This window comes from Balearica regulorum, chromosome 3 (assembly GCF_011004875.1).
Source record: "Balearica regulorum gibbericeps isolate bBalReg1 chromosome 3, bBalReg1.pri, whole genome shotgun sequence".
NCBI classification, from domain to species: domain Eukaryota; kingdom Metazoa; phylum Chordata; class Aves; order Gruiformes; family Gruidae; genus Balearica; species Balearica regulorum.
The window spans coordinates 91,469,608-91,492,830 of NC_046186.1; the positions used below are offsets into that span (position 1 = coordinate 91,469,608).

Here is a 23,223-nt window from a genome sequence, read left to right on the forward strand (position 1 = left end):
CTGAGCACCTGCTACCAACAATGCTCAGTGCAGGCAAGTAAGCATGACGGTTTCGATTCTCATAAATGAAGCATGAAACATTTCTCTTATTTCATGCTGGGAATTGCTTCTAGTGAGGTGGAGGAAGAGTGTTTTCAGTTAACTGAAATGGGCTAGCAGTAGAAAGAAATGAATGCAGAGAACTGAAGGTTATGATAAAATTCTCTATTTCCCAAATTCCTGAGCCTTTCTATCTTGTTTAGAAACTGGGAGAAGTTTAATGCATTAGAATTGCACTTTACTATTAGCTAGATGACATGTGAGGGCTTGTATTTGAAGACCCAGGCAGTTTTTGCAGACTGGGATGAAATTTTGCCTCTGTCTTTTTTGGGAATGTATTTGCTAGAACACAATACACCATTTGAAGCATACCACTTACAGCAGTGGCAGCAAAAAGAAGTAGGCTGATGGGTGGGGGGTCAGCCTGATGCTATAATAAGATATTTCTGTTGGGAGTGGTTGAGTATAACTGTGTATTAAAAGTAACTGGCTCACCTCGACATTTTCCATGTGAGTGCACCACTACACAGGCCCAGGAAATACGCTTGGTTATGCCGATCATCAAAATAAGCACAAGCTATATAAAAACTTACCTTATTTTCCATTACCGTTGTCCACTCCTCCCCCTTTTCTCCTAAGGTTCATAATGTTTATCGGTGACCTTAATTCAATTATAAGTATCCTGGGATAAGAATTTCATCTTTGAAGATGCCCAGCAGACTGCAGACCTGCTTCTGGTGGGAGCAAAATGCAGTGACGGTGGAGGCAATGGATACTCAACCTGTTCCAACTAACTACCCTCAGCAGCAGACTTGGTGACACTTGGAGAGGCACGGAATTGTGCTTTACGATAAGCACAAAAATGATGTGTGTGTAAGAATTTCCCCTCTAGTTTTGTATTGTGGATCACATCCAAGTAGTTTATCAGTGTAAGGAATATATTGTTATCCCAAATGTGTTCTGTTTTTTCATTAAAAGGAAAACCATGTTTTTGTGCATTAGTGTCAGGTGTCTGTATCAAGTGCTCAGTTTTACCAACTGAAGTTAGTAAAAACAGCCAAGCAAGAGGGAGAAAATGGACTCATTTAGTTTTGGACATCTCTTTCATGCTGTTGCTTTCTTTACATCAGTTTTAAAAAAAAATAGTTTTAAACCACAGTTTGGTTTCAAAAGTCGAGTAAAAAGCCACAAACCCAAGAAACACAGCAATTTTTTTTCTGTCAGAGTTGATATAAAAGTTACACGCATAATATGTAAAAGCTTTCCAAAATGCCAGAACATGAAAATATTTTCTAACTTCTTTTTGCCTTGTATCCAAAGGAGGTCTACAGGAGATGTCCTGGGGGTTTCTTGTGTTAAATTTCAGTGGCATTTGGAAGGTGAAAGAATCCAGATATCAATAACTAATCAGAAAGTTCACTGAAACTTCTGTCTGCACACCAGTGAGTAAGCTGCTCAAGGGAGGAATGGTAAAAAAGGCAAACAGAGTATGTGTTGTGGTTTTAAGGAGTTCAGAAGAGAAAAATTCCATTTGTTGGAGAAAATACTTGAATGACTACTGCTCGTTAGCATTTTGTCACACCCTGTCATCTTCTTGAGCATTGCTTTACAATTACAATTTATGAACTCATTCTGTACTAGCTGTAGTGTCATCTTTCCATCATGTGCCTTACTGAGTTTGAAGGGACTGAGCACCCATAGTGGGATTCAGTTAAATTATTCCTAAAATCAGTACTGAAATTTTGAACCAATATTGCAAAGCACATTGAGAGTTTTCACATCTTTGCAAGAGGAAGCACTACAGTTTGTTTCAGGGATCAAAAAAGTCAGGCAAGGTCCTTACCTGCTTTGCAGAGAATTTTGTAATACTCCTGTGACTGGTGCTCCAGACTGTTGGTGGACAAAGGAGGTGCCAGTTCTTCTGCTCTGCTAGAATTTCAGCTCCCACACTCCTTTTTGGAATTCCAAAGCTCATCTTTGAACTTGCAATTACCTGCTGCTTGGAGAGATTTTAGCTAGTTAGATGCCGAGGGCAATGTTGGGGTAATAAGGGTGTCTCTGAATTAGGTCTCAAGAAAGTCATAGGAGCAAACAACATTGAGAAAGAACAGAATGAGAAAAGTTAGCACTAGTTCAGTATGAACAAGTAACTTCAGTTCTGATTTCTGTTTAATTCAGGTTGGACTGTTAGGTTAAAAAGCAGTACAGTAACAGAACAAAAACATAAGACCTTCATTTTTTACCTTCTTATGCCTGACTCAAGACTAGATCCAGGTGCATGAGACAACCATGCAGTGCTCCCTCTAATGCTAAATGGCTGGTCTACTAGCAGGAACAAAGACAGTTTCTGTGTTTTTATGACAAAATGAGTGTCCTTGTGAGAAGGAGTGGTGGAAGATACTCCTCTGTCTTACTGAACTTTGCATTATTTTTTCCCCTGGAAAACAGGGCAAAATATGTATGTTGTGTCTTCAGGTCCAGGCAAAGCAGCCCATTCATGCAAAATTTTGGACTCAGTCAAGTAATCAAGCCTTCCTTGGTCATGACATCATGGAATTTGAGAATGATAGGTCAGCTGATAGCAGAGCCCTGGCTGTGAGCACAGAAAACACATCCAAACAGACAATTGCTTTCAGAGATTTTTGCATCTGTAACTACAAGGTTGATATTTCTGAATTTAAGGCTTGTCTTGGCTGGCTTCTGTTTCAGCTCAATGTTTACTTTTAGCTGGGAAGTGGAATGGGCATGCAGCCTACACTCATTCCTTGACTCTGAGTTCTGGGAGGGGGGGAGTATTAAGTAATCTCTAACAAAATAAACTTGTAAGATGGGGGGGGCATTCTGCCTTTGCCTTTCTTGCTGTGGGTGTATCAATCTAGAGCCTTAAAAAACTCTGGATAATAGACAATGAATAAAATCTGGCCTGCATTGGCCTCTGGGGGTGGATTAAATTAAACCTTACTCTTTTTTCTATTTTGAATGCTCTGGGTTTTTTTGATAAATGTCAGGTGTATGATTATTTATAGTGCGCAAGGTACTTTGTAAGCAACATACCCACAAGCCTGTACTCCACACCATGCACATCTTAAATCTGTCAGGTACGTAGCAGTAAATGTCCCAGGCAGCAATATTTCGGAAGAGGGGAAATAGCCAGAAGGAAGCTCGAAGAGGAGGAATGTCTATTTAGATTCTTGCCGTGCTCCTATTTAAATGTGCTTATGCAGAACAGGCACCAGTGATTTCAGATCAGTTAGGGTGGACTGGTATTCTCCTAGGGTTCCTTTTTTTAATACCCTTTATGTTTGTTTTCCCATATGAGTGTAGATAATGCTATTTGGAGCAGAAAGGGATCTGTGGCATCTGAAAGCTGTCTGTCTTTCAGTTGATGTGTAAAAGTTTATGGTTTTGAACATGAAGAGGTTAGGAGAGATGAGCAAGTAGAATGCAGGACATGAAAAGGAGAGCACTAGAATGCTATGTGGCTGAAAGGAAAAGCTCTGGGAGTGCTTAGCTTGAGAGGATGGTATTTGTCCTGTTGTCTGAGAACTCTGGTGTCTTAAGTGAGGGGAAGTGGTGGTTTGGTTTGTTTTTTGTTTTTTTTTTTTTCATAAGACATCAGAACCATGAAATCTGAAAGTTTCACTTGTGTGCAGCTCATGCTTCAGCCTCACAAATAACCTATTTGCTGTCTTAAGAGTTTGCTGCTTTCACAGCATTTTTTGGAAGGGAAGCTTCCCTGAGTAGAGAGGGCGTAAAACTTATTATCAAAGCCTCTACAGGAAAGTTTATTCTAGAAACCTTTGGACAACCTGTGGGAGAAAGAGCAGACTGGCCAAATACACGCAGTGTATCAGTAGCTAGCTTGGTCGTGAAAAGGCAGCCTTGCAACTCTGACGCACGGGCAAAGATTACTTTCAGGGCTGTGAGACTCCTCAGAGACAACAATTAAACAAGGAGATAGATAGATATATATAGGTTTAGGAAAACTGCATTCTCATCTTTTCAAGGAAACTATGATTAGAGAGTCCTGTGCCCTCCAAGTTCTTGCTCTTATCTCTGCAGTTCCGTACTCCCACAGCCAGATTGCCCCATTTTCTCAGACAGGAACGTTACTGATATTTTCCTTCCTCAGCACTGAACGCTTCTAAGCTCAGAGAATGCTTTATTGTATCTGTGACAAGCTGTGTGTTGAAAGTAAAATTTGCTACCTGTGATGAATTATTTACAGGGGTATGCTAATTTTCCCTGGCAAGTGAGTAGTACTGAGGGAGGGTTTAGGAAAGTGAAGTATCCAGAGCATCTACTATAAAATCACCAGTAGCAGCTAAAATTGCCAGACAATGCAATAATGTTTATTGTGCGCTCTTGTTACTGTATAACGATCTGGAGGGGATGAGGCTGGATGTCCTCTCAGGCTCATTTTCTCTCACCTGGAAAGTTGAGCATTTACTCACATACACACACACACACACACACACACACACACAGTGCAACATGCTCTTGTAGTAAAAACTGAGTGTCATATTTGGGGATGCTGCTTGCGTGTGTGTGTTTGTGCCCCAGACAAATAGAGTCACTGAGGACAATACAGGTAAAACTGAGTGGATTTGTTTAGCTTGTGTTATTCAGATGGTTGTATTTGGTTAACAATGATGTCGCTTTATATGTGTTTTTAGTGTTGCTGTGCTAGGAGAACTCTGCCACTTAGGGTATACTGATCTAGTGTATGTATACCCAATATACACAAATATAGTGGGCATGTACCCAATATACATTGGGTATACTGATGTATTGTTGGCAAAGTGCTCTTGTAGTACTATCTGCAATGAATGCTGTACCCATAAAAGCACTTTTGTACCCACAAAAACACTGCCTGGGCTGTACCTGCCGGTGCTGACTTCAGCAAGCACAGCGGTGCACGTGTGCTGCCATGCCTGGTGCGCGTGGGTGTAAAAACGTCGATGGAGTGCCAGCCTCTGCAGGCCAAACGCAGCAGGACGAGGAGGGGAGGGCTAAGTTAAGATGTGGGAGAAGATCGCATTTGTTCATGACTGGGGACTGATTTTTAGTTTAACTAGAAGGTAGAAGTCTGAACGAGCTGCACGTGTTTGATTCATTTGCTTATCTGGGCCTCCTGCTTGTGACGGAATTCCCGAAGCTCCCCGGGTTCGCCATCTCCACAGCACCGCACTGTCGCGGCGGTTGAGTTGGAGGGAGCTGCTTGGGCAGACATGACAACCGCTCCCAAACGCGGGGCCCTTGCGTGGGCCTCGGGCCGGGGCCTGGTGTGCCCGCCTCCGAGCGGCCTCCCTGTTCCGGATCGCCCCGTTTGATTCGCGGCCTCGCTCCGCTGCCCGCCGGCCGGTACCGGCCGCTGGCCCCACACGGCCTTTGGCGGCACCGCCCCCCCCCCGCTGCCAGGGCTGCAGCGCGTCCTCCCGCCCTCCAGGGGGCGCACGGGGCGGCCCCGCGCCCTCTCTTCTGCGGTGAGCGCGGAGGCGGGGCGAGCCGAGGTACGGCGGGGGACAGGGGTGACGGCGCCCCTGCGCGTCGCCCCGGTGGGAGTGGCCGGTGGGGGGGGTCGGTCCGCGGGGGTCCCGCCCGCTGCAGGCCACGTCCTCCGCCTGCCCCTTGGCCCGGGGAGGAGGCCGCCGGGCCGGGCCTCAGCCGGGGCTGTCCCGGCGCAGGCCGGGAGGGCCGCCGTGGCAGGGCCCGGTTCCCCCGGCTCCGGTGCTGCAGTGCCCCGTTCCTGTGGCTCTCAGCCGGCTCCCAGGCTGGAGATGGGACCAGCTGGTGCGAACAAAGAAATGACTGTAAAGCCGAGGCCTTCGCAGGTGTCAGCACGCAGGGACCGAGCCCTGCTGATCCCCCGGCCCCGTGCAGCTTGGAGGTGCTGCCTGCTTTCCTGGGTGGGCACTGGCATCCTCCCCCGCGACCTGGAGGGTGTTTGGTGTTAGACGCTGTCTTAAGGAGCACCCTTGTGGGGACTGGCCTGAAGATGGATATATCATTGATAGAGTATTGTCTAAGCAGCTCAAAATATTTTTCAGAGTGATCAATAGAAAGGCAAATGCTTCCTGATGTTAGTTTCAAAGGACAAACTGGCCATGGGAAAAAATCAGCCTGGAAATAAGCAAAAAGCTTCAAATTCCCAGAGCACTGAGGTCCCGGGGTGACTTAAGGGAACAAACAATATTTTAAGCTGGAGCTCGATCATTTTGCGAAGTAGATGATATGATGGCAAGTTCACAGTAGCAGGGCCTGGACTGTGTGACCCAGGAAGTTGCTTCTAGCCCTATGTTCATTTCTTATCGGAGTTCCCCTTGGACTAGCGCTGTACTGTTTTCGTTTTGTACGTCTTGCTGTTTTTTCTTTTCTACCCTAGGAGCTCCTGTCTCTCACACTGAATTCCCAGCAAAGGATGGAGAACATCCTGGCTGGTTTGTGTGGGACCAGCCCAGAAGATCCACTCCCTGTGTGGGTTCATGGCAGTGTTGGCCATTGCTTTAACCAGCTGACATTAAATGTGATTCCTCATGCGATCCTTGCAGTGGTCAGTGCCTGCTTCCTTGGCACTCCAAGGTATGACAACTAACTTGTCTAGCTCTTGATTATTATGCAGGACTGGAGGTGAGGTGGAAAGGCTGGAAATTAGATCTCCCTATAATGTGCTAAATATATAATTAAGGAAGGTCACAGTATTATAATGCTGTTATATTTGTCAGCATCTGTCCTTATTCAGAGTACTGTGTACAGCTCTGGTCCCTCCATTGCAGAAAGGAATCCAGAGAGAAAAGAGAGGGCAGTCAGCATAAAATCACAGAAAATAATTCAAAAGAATTTCAGTGAATGGGGATTGGGAAAACTGGGAGTCTTCTGGGAAAGGTTATAAATCCAAGGTGGCGTGGAAGATGTATATAAGGTAATAAGGTGTTCAGAGAAACCAAAAATAGTTTTTCTGTTTACTTTCTTCTTTGTAAACATGGCAATGTTCACTGATATTGAAAGGCCACAAGTGATAATCAAGGGCTAATGAAATAGTTTGTTGAGCAATAGATTATGGACTTTACATACACAGCATCACTGAAACTAACAGTGATAAAAATAATGTTTCTAGACAAAATATCACAAAGACAAGAGAAATCAAGGATCAGAGATGTGACACAGAGCATTCAATCTTCCAGAATTTGTGTCAAAGAGGTTAAATACACTTCTTTTTTTTTTTTTTTTTTTTAATCCTCAAGGATTAGAGTCTGATTTGACCACAGAATATCACAGTTTGCAAGCAAATTTCTGTAGAGAAATGCTGTACTTTGGTAGCATCTGAATCTCTGGTATTGATCAGATACTAGGCTATAGTGATCTGATGTAGTTTAGCAATGCCTACAGTCTGAAGAAGTTACAAGTCTAGGGAGGTGGATCCAATAGGTTAAGTAAGAGTGAACAGATAAAGGGGAGAAGAGGAGAGGGAGAAGGGAGAGTACTGACTGAAGAGGTGATAGAATGTCAGCTGTGAATTTTTCCTGTGCTCTTTTCTCCTCTAGATCTGGCTCCGGAGCGCCTTGCAGGCCAGGCTGGGCATGCAGGATCGCCGCCTCCTTCATACTTGCTGGCCTATTTCTTGCCGATACCATCCCAGCCACCATTTCTCAGCAGGATCTAGGCCCTGTGTACCTGGAAGCTCTGGCAAATGGCACTGCTGCCCTGACGTGGCTCACGCATGGCCTCACTCTTCTCATGCTCTTCAGGTCCGTTCAGGGCTCTACCAGAGGCCCTGCGACCCTGGCTCTCCTCACTCTCTTACCGCTACCTTCCTTCATCATCACGCTGGTGTGGTACTGCCAAAGTGGGACGGCTTGGTCTCCTGCCCACCCTGCTGCCTCCTCCAGGTTTGCCATTCTCTGCCTGCAGCTGGCCTCTCTGTTTGTGTATGTGATCAGCTACGTCTTACCCACCACTGACAGGCAAGACTTCCTTTCCATCAATCACTCCTGGCAAGAAGACCGGCTCATCTCAGAGCCGGGGATCCCAGTGCTTGATCAGCAGGGAGTGGCAGAAGATGGTGAGAACTGGCTCTCACGCTTCTTTTATGTTTGGATGAACCCTCTTATGAAACGTGGCTATCAGTGGAAGCTGAACCAGCCGCAGGATGTCTATGTGCTTCCTCGCAAGCTCCAGGCTGCCAGGGTCTGTGATCAGTTCTATGCTTGCTGGAAGAAGAAGGCAGCTCTGCACCAAGTAGAGGAGGAGACAGTGTCTCTTACCAGCCCAATCGTTGCTGGAGGCGATAGGAGTAGCAATGCCCCAGACAGCTCACATCATGCCCAGGAGGCCGTGCAACTCTTCTCAGTCCTTCATGTGGCCTTTGGGCTTCGTTTTTACTCTCTTGGACTTCTCAAGCTGGCCGGCAACCTGCTGGGTTTCTCAGGTCCTCTGCTTCTAAACCTGCTGGTGAACTTCATGGAGTCACGGCAGGAGCCCCTGAGCCACGGGGTGCTCTATGCCCTCGGACTCTTTGCTGGCTCCTTCCTGGGTGCTCTCTTGCGGAACCAGTTCAGCTATGAGGTGAACAAGGTGACGCTAATGGTTCGGGCCGCCATCATCTCTGCCATCTACCGCAAGGCCCTGCGTGTTGGCAGCACCAGCCTTACCCGCTTCACTGTGGGCGAAATTGTCAACTTCATGAGCACGGACACCAATAGGTTGGTCAACTTCTGCCTCAGCTTCCATGAGGTGTGGAGCCTGCCTTTCCAGTTTGCTATTACCCTCTACCTCCTCTACCAGCAAGTGGGGGTAGCCTTTCTGGGAGGCTTGGCCCTGGCGCTGCTGCTCGTGCCCATCAACAAGGTCATAGCTAACCGCATCATGATGAACAACAAGGAGATGCTGAAACACAAAGACACACGAGTCAAGGTGAGGGGCAGCTGGTGGCTCTCTGAGTTGGTTGCTCTATTTTCTCCCTGTTTGTCCCTAGAACGTTGGCTTTTTGGCTGCTTGTCATGATCCAAAGCAGATTAATTGAATCACAGCTGTTGGGAACAATGCTAGAGGGGGCATACGCACACACTTGGTTCAGAAGTGTTTCAGGGTGATGCAGTTTCACCACCCACAAGACAGTGAACCTCTAATGCTTGCCTTGCCCCCTGGGCAAGGTTCCCTTGCAGGTTTCTTTTCTGCATGTAGCAGTTAAGGTAGGACTCCCGATTGCTTTTTTTTAGAGATGCTTCCATCCTATTGCTCCAGTAATGCTGTCAGTGGTGAGGTGGCTTGCAGTCTGGACAGAGGCAATGATCGCAGATGTAGTGGTTTTATATCGCTCCAAGCTTGGCACCCTCAGTCATCTTTTCCACTGCTTTTTGCAGTGCCATCTCTCTCCTTGCCACATGTCAAACATTTGATTCCCACCTTTTAGCCTTGTATCTCTAATGTGAGGGGTCAGCACTTTCATTCGCCATTTCCATCATGCTTTGGAAGCATGAAACATAAGTCAACCCCACGTCAGAACTGTTGGGAGCTTTAAAAATACTGCTTTTCCCAACAGAAGGTGCACATGTATGGGGTATGCTGGACTTTCTCCAACTATTATAAGACTGGTTTGCTGAGTGAACTCTCTCTTGTTAGTTTTCTTTCATGTTGGGCACAGACACACCTCAGCTTGCTCTGCACATTCTGACCCGAGAGCAGGAATGAGGGGACAGCACGCTGCAGGGACACCTGAGCTGCTGGTTGTGAGCCAGCCAGGCTCTGGGTACAGACCAGACATGTCATGGTTGTGACATGGCTGTGTCATGGCAGTACTGGGCCTGAGAGACGAGTATCTCAACACGCTCTCAGGCTGAAATAGGTAAATGGCATCCAGGCTGGAGCTAGTAATTCCACACGTCCCTTCACCTGTGTTGCACATCCTACAGTTAGGAAGTAGTTTATTATTTTGCCTTTTGCTGAGCCGTACACAGCACAAGTGGCTGAGGAAGCTGGTGGAATGAGTGAGAGCAAAGTTCCCAGTAGCTGCCACTTGAGTTTATGTCTTTGTTAGCAATAAATGGTTCCTGATACCTCTAGCCTGGTCCTTAGCAGGAGGCAACTGCAAACCTGGCCCCAGCCCAGATGCCTAGCTGGCATTTGGGGCATTAGGCAGGCATTGGTTGCTCCATGTGCTTTTCCTCTTTGCTTGCAGCTGATGACAGAGTTCCTATGTGGCATTCGCGTGATCAAGTTTTACGCCTGGGAGAAGCACTTCAGCACCAGGATAAATGCCTGCCGGGATAAAGAGTTGCAGAAGTTACGAGCCATCAAGTACTTGGATGCTGTGTGTGTGTATCTGTGGGCAGCACTGCCTGTTGTTGTCTCCATTACCATCTTCATCACCTATGTACTGTTGGGTCATCAGCTCACTGCCACAAAGGTGAGTAAGTAGCAGTGAGAGCTCCAGCTGTGCCTTGTGCAGAGCACAATTGACAGTGGGGCTGCAGTCCTGAGGCATCTTCTCTGGGAGATAAGCCCAGTCTGTGTCTCCCCGCAGCTCTTCAGGCTCTCACTGGTGAAGCTGTTTGGAGAATACAAGGTGCAGGGGACGTACTGCCTCCAACTCATGGCTGTTTCCTTACCCATGCAGGTATTCACAGCACTGGCCCTTGTCGGGATGCTTATTCTCCCCCTCAACAGTTTCCCATGGGTGTTGAATGGGACCTTGGAAGCCAAGGTTTCCCTGGATCGAATCCAACGTTTCCTTGAACTCATGGACCAGGACCTGGAAGCTTATTATGCCCTAGGTAATGGCAAAGGGTGCTGCTGGGCTTGGGACCCTGGGCAGGGGGCATTTGGAGCAGAGCGCTGAGGTGTGAGGCCCAGGGGCAGTACTGGAGGGCAGCTGGCTTATCACCTCATGATTCAAGAGGTTCAGTTGTCAGAGGCAGAGTGAAGGCACTTAATTTCTGTGGAAAATGGGAGACAAGGCTGTAACATTCCTCTTTACCAACTGTAGGCCATTGGTTGTCCCCACAGAGTCCTGCCGTTAGTGTCTCTTTAGAAGAAGCTGCTCCCTCCTCTGTCCAAAGCTCCACTGACACTGAAGCCATCAACAACCTTGGCTTTGCCTGGCAGAAAGGCTTGAGTGGGTGCCCCTCTCCTGAGCCATCTCATCTCCCTTTCTCTCCTTCCTTGCCTTTTGCCAGCTGCTTGCCATTCTTTTACCTTCAACAATAATAAAACCAGATTATCCTTACATTGTCTCCCTGACAGCCAGCAGGTCACCATGTGTGTCTGGTGGGAGCTGGAGATAGGAGGGTTGGAGGAAGGAAGGTATAAGTTTAATGGCAAGTCAGTAGGCAAGTGTCTCATTCTGTGTTTGGGTCAAGGGCATCATGGCAGTGCCCTGTCTGTGGTCTCATCCATTTTGCAGTTTTTACTGCTAAACTGTTTGAACAAAGCTGGTAGTATTTGTGATGCCAGGTGCCTTTCATTTTCTGGCCTTCTCATAGTAGTGCAACGCTGTGGTGCTTTTCTCTTGTAGACAGCCCTTCAGGTACTGCTACTGCTGTGGAGATGCAATGTGCAGCCTTCTCATGGGCGCCAGTTGAGGAGGAAAGCACCAGGCAGCCTTTATCCACAGGCACTCTGCAACTGCACATTGAGAACCTGTCAGTGAGAAAGGTGAGCCAAGGACACAGGAAGTAACAGGGAAGAATGACACTGGAGAAGCCAAATAATGGAGCAGGGGTGGCGTGTTTTCATGTTTTCCTGGTCTTATGAGCCATGCATCAAAATCTTTTGGTAGTCAAGAGGCACAGAGCACATATCACGTCTCTCAGAGCTGAAGGGTGCTGGAGGAGATCCAGGCATGGCTTACACACAAGAGATGAACCAGCTGCCTCTGCTTTCTACCACTGCTGCAGGAGAGGAGTGGGCAGGGAATACAACTGGGCTCCAGAGTTAACACTCCTTGCAGATTTGTGTCCTGCCATATCAGGAGTCTGGTTTACCCAACAACTGTACCCAGCTCTGCTGCTGAACCTGTGAGATAGTCCTAGTTTAAGACTGCAGTCAGCTTTCTTACAGGCTACGTGTGGCTCAAGAAATCTGGACAAGCCACCCTGTATTAATGCATCTGGTTGCTCCTTTTCATTTCCCTTTGCAGGGGATGCTTCTGGGGGTTGTTGGGAAGGTCGGCTGTGGCAAAAGCTCTCTGCTTGCAGCCATCACTGGAGAGCTCATTAAGTAAGTAGCCTAAAGACTTCTCCCAGCCTGGTCCCTTGATGCCCCAGCAGGCAGGGACTATCCAGTCCTATCCCTGTCTGTAGGCCATTTTGATCTACCAACAGTTCTTCTTTGTTGCCCTTTCCACCCACTTCTGGTATGCTTGTAGACAAGGTGGACAAGTGTATGTTTGTGACCTGGAGCGAGGATTTGGTCTGGCCACACAGGAGCCTTGGATACAGTTTACCACCGTCCGTGAGAACATCCTTTTTGGGCGGGAATATGATGCCAGGCTGTACGAGGAGGTGGTGGAGGCTTGTGCCCTCTCTGAGGACCTGAATGTGAGTGGCTAAACAGTAAACCTGCCTGGGCCTTCTTGGTCAGCTTTTGCATCCAGCCTGAGCCTCACTGGGAGCAGTTTTCCTTCTTTCAGGCTATAGACTGCTTCTCCAGTCACACAGCATTACGCTGATTGCCAATTCCAGACTATACCTGGCCCCACAGTTCTTTAAGGTGTGAAGTTACCTTGTCGCTCTTTGGATGGTTTCTCTTCTGCTGCTGAGCCAAAAGCTCTTGATCCTGGGGAAAGATGTTCTTGCAGAGCTGATGACTGCCAGGTTTTTCAGGCAGAACCTGTCAGCTGATGCTTTTTTGGATCAGAAGGAACTTTCCTGGGATCTGGGAGGGCTGAGTCTGTGGTCCCCCCATCAGTAATACACATGTTCTAAGTTTGAGGCTTATGGCTGTATTAGCCAGTAAATCTGGCTGTTATATATGGTAGGAAGCTAGCCTTCTCCCGGGTTATAACCTGATGCCTGATTTTCTGAAGTCCCAGGCCTGCTGTTTGCTTTGGCAGGAGCTATGAATACTCTGTAAAGGTAAGATACTTATTTGAGAAGTAGTAGACTATGCCTGTGCTACCAAATCAAGAGGAAACTGATTCCAGCTGCTGAAACTCTCTAGTTTTTACTGCTAAACTGTTTGGATGGGCCGTGGCATGATTTTGGTGCAGACACAGCTCTTGCTCTCCCAGAAAATTCCCAGGTGCAATTTCAGAGTTATCTCAGACCAGAAGTTACTCTCAATGAGTAGTTCAGATATGCCCACCCTATTCTGGAGTGTAATAAGAGTTTAGTTGCCAAAATGCCAAGCTTGCCAGTTGTCTGCAGAACCAGTATATACACTGTTGCATTGTTTAATTTTTGGTAAGTTGTCACCCTAAGGAATTACTGCCAGAGGTAGGAGAGGGACCTCAGTGTTCTGCTTTTGGGTTCCCAGTAGTTTTCTGTCTCTTCTAAATGGATTTTCTTGAATGTTTCAGATTTTACCAGCAGGTGACCAGACAGAGGTGGGTGAAAATGGTGTGACACTCAGTGGGGGACAGAAGGCTCGAATAGCCCTTGCCAGAGCCATTTACCAGGTAAATAGCAAAGGAGTCATGCTGTGGTAGATTGTGCCCAGTACCAGGATGTAAAGAAGCTGTAAGCACCCAGCTGTACAGCATGCTCTGGCAGTGTGTCTTAAACCGCGTTGTGCTGGCCTAAAGGTGCTGGCTGTGTGCCACACAGAGGCACTTGTATTTTCTCTACAGCACTGCCTGCTCCGGCAGGGCCAGCAGCTGTATCCTTGTCTTTTGTCTCTCTCTCAGGAGAAAGAGCTTTACCTCCTTGATGATCCCCTGGCTGCTGTTGATGCAGATGTAGCCAACCATCTTATGCGGAAATGCATTCTCGGAGTTCTCAAACACAAGACCAGGATCCTTTGCACCCACAGGACGGAGTTTTTGGAGAAGGCTGATGCCTTGTTGTTGATAGACAATGGCAGGATAGTTAAGACAGGTACACTGGCTGTCTTCTCAGGCATTCATTCGTGCCTGTGTGCCAGACTTGGAATTGGTTGAGCGAAGACAGACATAAGGGAGTAGGATTAACTAGTGGGGAACCCAGTGATAACGAGCTTGAGGACACTGCATGTGGGCAAAGATGGGGTGGAAGGGAATGTGCAGATGCACAGATAAACCAGGACAGCCCTAGAGGTTGGGAGCTGATAGGGCAGAAGGCCATAGCAGGTTGTATGGAGCAGGGCCTTCTAGGGTGTAGGAATGTTAAGAGGGAACAAAACTCGGCCATTTCATAGCAAGAGGCAGTGAGTAGCTGGCATCTGTTCCTCGCTGACCCTGAAGCATTTGCATGTTTCTCTTTGCAGGCACACCGGCTGATATCCTGCCACTCGTGGAAGCCTTCCCAAAGTGCAAGGATATGGACAAGAGGCGGAAGGATAAAGGTCTATACCTGGCAAGCTTGAGGGTGGCTGGGGCAGCACAGCTTAGCCGTACCAGATGGCTGCTGGCCTTAGACCAGAGCTCCCACCACCTTGCTCTGCTGTGGCAGTGCTGATCTGTGGGTAGTGTGTGCATAGAGGGAGAGGAGGCCCACATATTGTTGGGTATTGGTCTGGAGCAGTATTTGAATCTGTTGTTCCATGTGTGGTCCAGCTTTGGATGAAGGTCTGCCAGGATTGGTGCACCTGTCTTGAGAGAGGAGGGAAGAAAAGTCTCCTTCATAGCCTAGACTTGCTGTCTTCACAGCAAGGAGGAGCTGCAGGAGGAACTTTTGTCACACTGACCTTTGTTTTTGCCTGCATTCCCACAGCCCCTGATGAACAGGGCCAAGAAGAGGCCGTAGAGACAGAGGCAGAAGAATCAACCCAAAACAATCATCTCATCCACAAGGAGGAAGAGAAGAAAGAAGGGGCAGTGGCTTTTCAGGTGTACAAGGCATATTGGCTGGCAGTGGGCAGCTGCTTGGCATTATCCATCCTCTTCTCGCTGCTCCTGATGCAAGGTGAGGCAGTGGTTCAGTAGCACATCTCTGTTTAGACATTCCTCTCTTCTTGTTCCCTGGTTGTGTGGAGTTCAGGGGAGAAAAGAGGCCAGGGGTTTAATCGCTCTCCCTGCAGCAGGAAGGCCCCTTTTCTCTTCCCCAAACTAAGTAGCACAGTTGGGAGGGGGCATATGCGAGAACAGGATCTGGCGTCTCACTGCTGCAGTTGCATGTCTGCTCCTCTAGCAGTGCCCTGTCCCTGCTGCAACTCAAGGCTGTTCTGTTGCTCCTGCTCTGCTACTAACAGTGGAGAATGAAGACAGAGGAAGACTGGGCAGTGAGACAATAACAAAAGTTGTCCAGCAGCTTCCCCTCCAGCATTTCTGCTTCATATTTGCTGATTCAAAGGTTGAATCCCTCTTTATGCTGTCTGTCTTTCTCTGTAGCATCCAGAAATATCTCAGATTGGTGGCTGTCACACTGGATCTCCAGCATATCCCAGACAGCAAATAGCTCTGTGATGGTCTGCTCAGCTTCCCCACCTTCCCCAGAGCTGCTTCTCTTCTCCATTGTTGGGCTTGTGTAAGTGAATGCTGGTCAGGAGATGCCAAAGGAAGCTGAAAACACACTCTGATTTTGCCCTTAAGTGTATTTCAGGGGAAGATCCTTGTTGAGAGCAGGGATAAACTGTCCACCCCACTGCAGGCGATCTGTGTGGCTGCTTTGACAAAGAAAGAAAATCAAAATCTCTGACCTGATGAGGTGCCCAAAGGGCTTCTGCCTAGGGCTGATGGAAGACCCCTAGCTGCATAGTAATCAGAGTGTTTGTCCCAGCATACCAAAGGGGTGGTGTCTCACAGGAGTATCAGGTTGAAGTATTCTGGTTTCCCCTTGAGTATGCTCCTGGGTTCTCATGACCTGTCTGTGAGTTTACTGTCCTGGGAACCTTGGCAGATTCATAATATTCCTCCTTCTGTGTTCCAGCTCCCCCATTCAGGCTCTGGACACCACCCCAGTTCCTTCCAATAGTTCACTGGATGTGAATTTCTACCTGATAGTTTATGGGAGCATCGCAGGGGCCAACTCCCTCTTCACGATTCTTCGGGCCTTCCTCTTTGCTTACGGCACTATCCGTGCTGCCACTGTCATTCACAACCAACTGCTCCAGAGGGCTCTGAAGGTAATGATCAGAAAGTCCAGGGCAGGCTGGGGCTCCTGCAAGTCACTCTGCCTCGATGTCCTTCTCATAATTGGGAGTAAGGGTTTGGGAGGTGGATTAGGGTTTCTGCTGATATTAGCTGATGAGCTAATAGGGCTCGTATCCAAAAAGGGCTGCACCACAGCCAGCACAAGGGGCCGATGAGCTGGGGTTCAAAACATGTCCTGTAAGGTTTGTTCTGTTTCTTGCAGAGGGGTTTTATGGCTGCCACCTGCATGTATTCACTCATTAAGCTTAGATATATAGCCAAGATATATAGCCAAGGGCTAGCTGAATCAAAGTAGCTTTTGCAGGATCATGAGCTCAGATTGGTAGGAATCATTGAGCAAGATTTAGGGCTGATGGCTGGCATGTGCCAGTTAACTTTCTTTAGGATTTGGGCTTCCTTGGGTCCTTGGGCTAGAGTTAGGATTAGAGGATTGGAAGATAGGATTAGAGGCTAGTATTAGAGGATTGTGTCACTGGCTACTGGTGGGCCAGTACGGAATCTGAGTGGCTGCAGTCTTGGTAGCTGTCTGCCATTTGCCACAGAAGGGGTCCTTCCTTTTGCCATGCAGACAGCATGAGTTGTTTGGCTGCGAGTGGATGCTGGCTTTGCAGTCTGAGATTTCTTCTCCAGCTGAGGAAAGGAAGGGGGCTGTGGTGGCCACCCTTTTGTGGCCTTACCTGCTCCCCTTGGTGCTGCTCTCCTGGGCACCATTTTGTGGCTGGATCTCGCTGCAGCTGACTGGCTCTTTCTGATTTCCTTGTTGCCAGGCCACAGTCACCTTCTTTGACACCACACCAACAGGTCGGATCCTGAACCGCTTCTCCTCAGACCTGTACTGCGTGGATGACAGCCTGCCATTTATCCTCAACATCTTCCTGGCCAACATGTATGGGCTACTGGGCATGCTGGTGATAATCACCTATGGCCTCCCTTGGATTGGTCTTGTGTTACTCCCTCTGGGCACCCTCTACTTCTCCATCCAGCGCTATTACAGGCGCACGTCCCGGGAGCTCAAGCGCCTTTACAGTGTCACTCTGTCTCCCATTTACACTCACTTCTCAGAGACCCTCTCAGGACTGAGCAGCATCAGAGCCATGCGGGCAACACAGAGGTGAGTGGAAAGAAAGAGCCCCCAGAGAGCCAGAGCTTTGGCTTTATAGTCCAGGGCCTTCCTCATGTGGGGCTGGGTATGGGGTGGCAGCAGTGCCCCTGGTCTGGGGCAGCAGGAATGGAGGTTGAGTGGTGTGAAACTCTGTTGTGCACTTCCCAGGTTTGAGTTGGAGAATCAGCTGCGCCTGGAGCAGAACCAGCGCTGCCTCTTTGCCAGCAACACAGCGATGCAGTGGCTGGACATCCGCTTGCAGATGATTGGGGTTGCTGTGGTTACCGCTATTGCAGGAATTGCCATCATCCAGCACCAGAAGCAACTGGGAAATCCAGGTAGGTTGCCAGGGATTGTTCTGTGCCCACCCCTAGGCTGTGGCCCAAGGGTTCCTCCTCTCCTAGCCCAGAGTCTTCCTACACTGGGGTAAGATCCAGAGTTCCTGCTCCCTGTCCCTCTACAAGTCACCCACAGTGTAGTGCTTCAGCTCCTGTCCCTCCTCCTGTGTGTCCCCATCCTCGAGTGGGATCCCAGACTCCAGAGTGCTGACTTCTCCCTTGCTTCTTTGTCCTGTCACCAAGATCCCAGCTCCTCCCAGTAACATTCTTGCTTATGCTTTTGTCCTTGCAGGACTTGTGGGCTTAGCGCTCTCATATGCCCTGTCTGTCACAAACCTGCTCTCAGGCCTCATATCCAGCTTCACTCTGACAGAGACCATGATGGTGAGTGTGGAGCGGACAGAGGAATACACCACAGACATCCCCACAGAGCCCCAGGATAAACTGGTCCAGGTAAAAGCTCAGACATGTTCTCAGGGACTGGCCCATCTTCTGGATCTGTGCCCTGCACTTGCCTCCTGGGGACATTCACTGGAACTGTGTGATCCAGTGAATGGGTGGAGGGTCCTCACCCACAGAAACCACCTTGATCACTCATCCTTTACCAGTACCTTCCCCAGGGGGACGAATATCTGGCAGGAGCTGGTGAAGGCTGGAATGATGGGAAGGGGTAGGAGAGCAGAATGGCTGCTAGGTCCAAGCTGTGAGAGAAAAAACAAGCCTAGGAGGAAGTGGAGATGGAGCTGGGCTGTGCATTGGGTCTACTCAGAAGGCAGGCAACCATCCGAAGGGATGGATGGAGCTTGGCCTGTGGGGAGGTGAGGCTGAAGATGACAGTGGGTCACGGTCATATTCTCTCTCACCTTGGTATCCCTCTTAGGTTGCTGCTGACTGGCCAAGCCAGGGGCTTGTGGAGTTCCAGCAAGTGGTCCTGGCCTACCGAGCAGGCCTGCCTAATGCACTCGATGGTGTGAACTTCACCGTTTATCCTGGAGAGAAGGTGGGGATTGTGGGTCGCACAGGATCTGGAAAATCCACCCTTTTCTTGGCCCTTTTCCGCATGCTGGAGCTGAAATCAGGCCGTATTCTCCTGGATGGTGTTGACAGCCAGCTGGTGGGCTTGGAGGAGCTGAGGTACGGAGGGTTGAGCAGAGTAGAGGGTAGCTGGGGGTGCTGAGAGCTGTCAGTGCTTGGATGCCAACGGGAAGAGTGAGGAGGAAAGGACTTATGGCACCCTCTTACCTGATTGTGGCAGCTTCTTATGAGTTGCTCTTTTGTTTCTGGACAGCTGTTCTAAGGAAACCAGGCTGAAAATGTGACCAATGTCTCTGTGCCTCTAAGATACACAGCAATCTAAGACACCTCACCCCAGGAAAAAAAAAAAAGAACAACAGGCCTTTGCTTTTCGGCAGAACCCACCCCATGAGCCCTCAGCTCTTGTTTGCTTGCAGATCTAGGTTGGCTATCATCCCCCAGGATCCGTTTTTGTTCAGTGGCTCAATCCGAGAGAACCTGGACCCCCAGGGAAAACGAACAGATGCTGAGCTCCACGAGGTGTTAGAGCAGTGCCACCTGCGGGATGCCATTACTCAGATGGGTGAGTCTGAACCCAGCAAGACGCAGCTGGTGAGCCCTGGTACTGGGAGAGGGGAGAAGGCCTCAGCTCAGGGAGCTGAGGAAAAGGGGCCAGGTGGATGCAGTAGGGAACGGGTTAGGTGAGGCCACACTAGGACCAGGGTGGGAACAGGTCAGTGGGACCCGGTGGCATTCATTCCCTGAGATTTAGTGGAAAGGGACTGGCAGGTGATGGATTGGGTGGCAGGATCTTGCCGATGAGACCATGCCCCAGTGGATATTAGAGCAGAGCCTGAGAGACAAGTCAGCCCTCAGTTCTGGGGGAGCGTGGCATCTCTGTGCCAGATGTTGCCTGCGTCTGAGCGTAAAGGCTTCCATTCCCGAGGCCTGGGCCTGAGCAGGATTGGGATTTTGAGTGCTATTGGGAAAACTGCAGACTGGGGGAGCTGTCTGGGGCCCTGTGCAGAGCCAGTGGGGTAACTGCTGAGCTTGACCCCTGCAGGTGGATTGGACAGCGAGCTGGGAGAGAGGGGAAAGAGTCTGTCAGTGGGACAGAGACAGCTGGTGTGTCTGGCGAGAGCTCTCCTGACGCAGGCCAAGGTGAGTGCCCTGCCTCCGTTGGAGCGAGGGGGAAGGGGAGCTGCTGATGGCTGTGTGGGGACAGCAGAGCAGAGCACTCCAGAGTTAGGAGTGTGATGGGAACAGACGTCCTGCGCTGCCTTCTTGGGTTGTCCCTAGGCAGGGATTGGGGTCTCCCCTGTGGTGCCTGGGAGCTCCCTTCACTCTCTGTCCCTGGCAGGTGCTCTGCATCGATGAGGCCACAGCAAGCGTTGATCAGAAGACAGACCAGCTGCTGCAGCAGACAATCCGCCAGCGCTTCGCTGACAAAACTGTTTTGACGATTGCTCACAGGTATGGAGGAAGCAGCACTTATTGCCTAAATTCATCCTACCACTTGCCTGCCATGCCTGGGCCTTGAGCTGGGCAGGGAGGTTTCCCTGATGAGGCTTTTCAAGTGCAAAAGGCTGGACCTTGCCTATTGGCCTTTTCTGCTTTATTAGCCCCTCAGTGCTGGGAACAACTGTATGTGAAAACGTCGTACCCAGAAATTGGGGGACAGCAAAGGGCAAAACGTATCACAGGTTGTATGGCAGATGGCTCTGCTGGGACTGGGGGAGTGAATCAGACCTTGTGGTTCTGACAAATGAGGGCAAGAAGCGATGGAGAACTATCCTACAGAAAGGAGCAGCGTGGAGGCCCGGGAGGAGTAGGGGTCTCTGGCTCAGTAGAGGGCACTGCAGGACAGCTGGCAGTGAAGGGCCACAGCCAGCTCCTGGCCAGGGGAGGCAGAACACTGGGTAGTTCTGTTTTCCAAAACCCTGAGTTTTGGTCCCAGCCTGCACCCGATGCCGGCAAGCTACACAGTGGCCAGGCAGGACAGGGCAGCAGTGCTTGCCCCACATCCGAGAGATTTAATGTAAGAGTAGGGGCAGGAGATGGTTACGGGCAGAGGGAGGAGGGCAAAACCTGACTACTGTGAGTACCGAGAAGGGACAGGTTCACATTAGGCAGTGCTCCCACTCCTGCCAAGTGGAGGAGAATTTGGAGGAGGGTTATGCAGTTGTATGGAAAGTGTTTTCAAAGCGCAAAGGTTACCACAAAAATAAAAATCAAATGAGCAGGTGGCAGGGGGTGGTGTCCTGCTGCACAAAAGTGGGAGTGATGGATGACAGGCAGAGTGGGCTGGGCCTGGGAAGCGAATTGAGTAGGTCTTGTTAAATGTGTCAGATAGGAAGGAGACAGGAAGGGTGTGAAGGTAACGTGGTTCCTACACTAGGGATAAATAGAGTAGAAAGGTAAGGGCACCATGGGCTGAGGTGTGTGTTTGGGTTGGGTGGGGGGAGGCCACCTCTGACAGAGGAGTAATTAGAGAGAAGAACCAGCAGAGGAAGGAGTGGCAGAAGGCAAAGCAGCAAGACTGGGTTGAAGATGGCCCCAGCCCCTCTTCCACTGGTATGAAGGGAGATGGGGGAGAGCAGTAAGGAGGGGAGATGTGGTGATGGGGTTGTTTTGTACCCATGGTTCTTCCATGCCATTCAGCTTCAGGTAAGCCATTAATTGAATAGGTGAAATCTAGGATGGGAAGTGACACAGTACTTGCCCCTTGCCCCTCCAGGTCACTCCCAGTGCTGCAGCCTGGCACTGTTTTGGGGATGAATGTGTAACCAGAGTCCTGAACTCTGTAACACTTTTACCTGCTCAAATCCTGTGCAGTGTCTTCCCTGTGACTTGCAGCTTTGTAGGGCTGTAGTTTCGCACTGAATGGTGTATGGCTGTGCAAAGGCCTTCCTCCTGCCCTGTATTCCCTCCCCAGGGCCAGAGGTTGCTGCCCTGGTAGCAGACTGGGCAGAACTGGACGCATACAGTGTCTTGCGGGTGCTGTCATTGGCAGTCTGGCAACCACAAATCTGCTCCTGGTGGCAGCGTAAGCAAAGATGCCAGACTGCTGGGGAATGGCAGCTGATGCACAAGTCCATTTCTGCTGCTCTCAGGAGGTGGGAGGTGAGGAAATGTAAGGGCAAACAGAAGCAACTCAGCAACTCTCCTGTGGGAAAGGAGACATCTTGTGCAACGCCAGAATCAGGCGTGCCCTGAGCTCTCCCTCAACAGAGCTTCTCTCTATGCTCCAGGTGCCCTGCCATGCCCAGCAACTGGATGGCATCATCGTGCTCTTCTAAGAGGTGGTGTGTTTCAGCAGTGTGCACAGGCTCTCTGGGGAGCTGGACTGCAGTGTGTCCTTCCGTGCACAGGGAGATGCTCCACAGATCCTGATGTTGGGCATGTCTTGGCCCACCCCTTGACAGCAGGGGAAGCAGTATCTAGGGTTTCTCCTCAGATCCACCAATGTGTGTCCTGATGTTTGCTGTCCACAGGCTGAACACCATCTTGGACTCAGACCGTGTGCTGGTGATGCAAGCTGGGAAAGTGGCAGAGCTGGATTCACCTGCCCGCCTAAGCCAGAAAGATGGCTCCTTGTTCCAGCGCCTCCTGCACAGTGAGCAGCAGTGACCTCCCTCCTGGGCTGGGCCCAGGCAGCCCTCCTGGCTCTGTGGCTGGCTTTCTTTTCCCCTCAGCTGCCAGCACTGTCCCTGCAGGGCCAGGAGTTGCTGAGGTGAGGGAAGGGGTTATTCCTGCCTGCAGGCAGCAATTGTGTGTCCTCAGGGACAGGAGCATGGCACTGCAGCCCTGCCTTCAGTAGGGGAGATGGGACCTGGTATTTAGGGCCATGCAAGCCTGGCTGGTGGGATACTGCTCCCCTCCAAGGCTCTCCTTTGAGATTACAAAGGGCTTTTCTGTTCACTGAAGAATCAGTGACTCCTAGTCTAAGACTCTCTCACATGTGCAATTTAAAATAAAGTGGAAACATCCTTGTGAAGCTCCGTTATTCAGGTTTCTGTCCCCTTTTCCCCCAGACACAGACCTCCTTGTGAGATACAGGAGCAGTGCCCTCTGCACAAAGACAACCCTACCTGCTTCCTACTGCTTTTGAAGGGCACTGACCTTTCCCAGCCCAGAAGGTTGCACCCAGGGACCTTGCTGCTCTTCCTCCAGTTTACAGTGGAGAAGGCCTTCCCCTGAAGGGCCAGAATGCAATTACATTAAAGGCCTGTAATGTGAGTTTATTTTAAGACCACTTTTCCAAGGGAAACTCCCTGTCCCTCCTGCCCTGCTCCCAGCTGCACAAACCCACAGCTGCTTTTAGTGTTAGGATCAGATTGCTCTTCCCGTCAGCACCCTTGGACTCAGTCTTGGGTTTTCTCCTTCTCCCCAGCACTGAGGCAACACCTAGCAGGTACACACCTTCGCTATGCTGTCCTGAGGCAGGTCCCGTTCTTTCCCCTGAGGCTGCGGGAGCCATCTCCACCCCTGCAACCAGAGCACAG

General features: G+C 49.7%; 1 protein-coding gene across 6 annotated transcripts; it reads left to right on the forward strand.

The window, feature by feature from the left end:
• The first annotated feature begins 679 nt into the window (after window positions 1-679).
• On the forward strand, window positions 680-22,715 carry ABCC10 (ATP binding cassette subfamily C member 10). 6 transcript variants are annotated; one of them, XM_075748910.1, is made up of 23 exons: window positions 680-908; window positions 1,360-1,481; window positions 6,425-6,621; window positions 7,584-8,952; window positions 10,217-10,444; window positions 10,655-10,811; window positions 11,552-11,691; window positions 12,176-12,255; window positions 12,404-12,575; window positions 13,556-13,654; window positions 13,883-14,072; window positions 14,440-14,517; window positions 14,886-15,077; window positions 15,503-15,638; window positions 16,041-16,236; window positions 17,032-17,375; window positions 17,535-17,704; window positions 17,997-18,157; window positions 18,585-18,838; window positions 19,156-19,301; window positions 19,782-19,879; window positions 20,079-20,191; window positions 22,213-22,715. In XM_075748910.1, exons 3-23 carry the CDS (start codon window positions 6,461-6,463, stop codon window positions 22,346-22,348), a joined length of 4,620 nt encoding a protein of 1,539 aa, XP_075605025.1. In that variant the 5' UTR covers window positions 680-908; window positions 1,360-1,481; window positions 6,425-6,460; the 3' UTR covers window positions 22,349-22,715. The 6 variants fall into 6 exon arrangements, 4 of the variants coding, with proteins under 4 accessions (XP_075605025.1, XP_075605026.1, XP_075605023.1 ...); XM_075748911.1 differs by lacking the exons at window positions 680-908; window positions 1,360-1,481 and adding an exon at window positions 5,501-5,552; XM_075748908.1 differs by lacking the exons at window positions 680-908; window positions 1,360-1,481 and adding an exon at window positions 5,721-5,873.
• The last annotated feature ends 508 nt before the right edge of the window (window positions 22,716-23,223 follow it).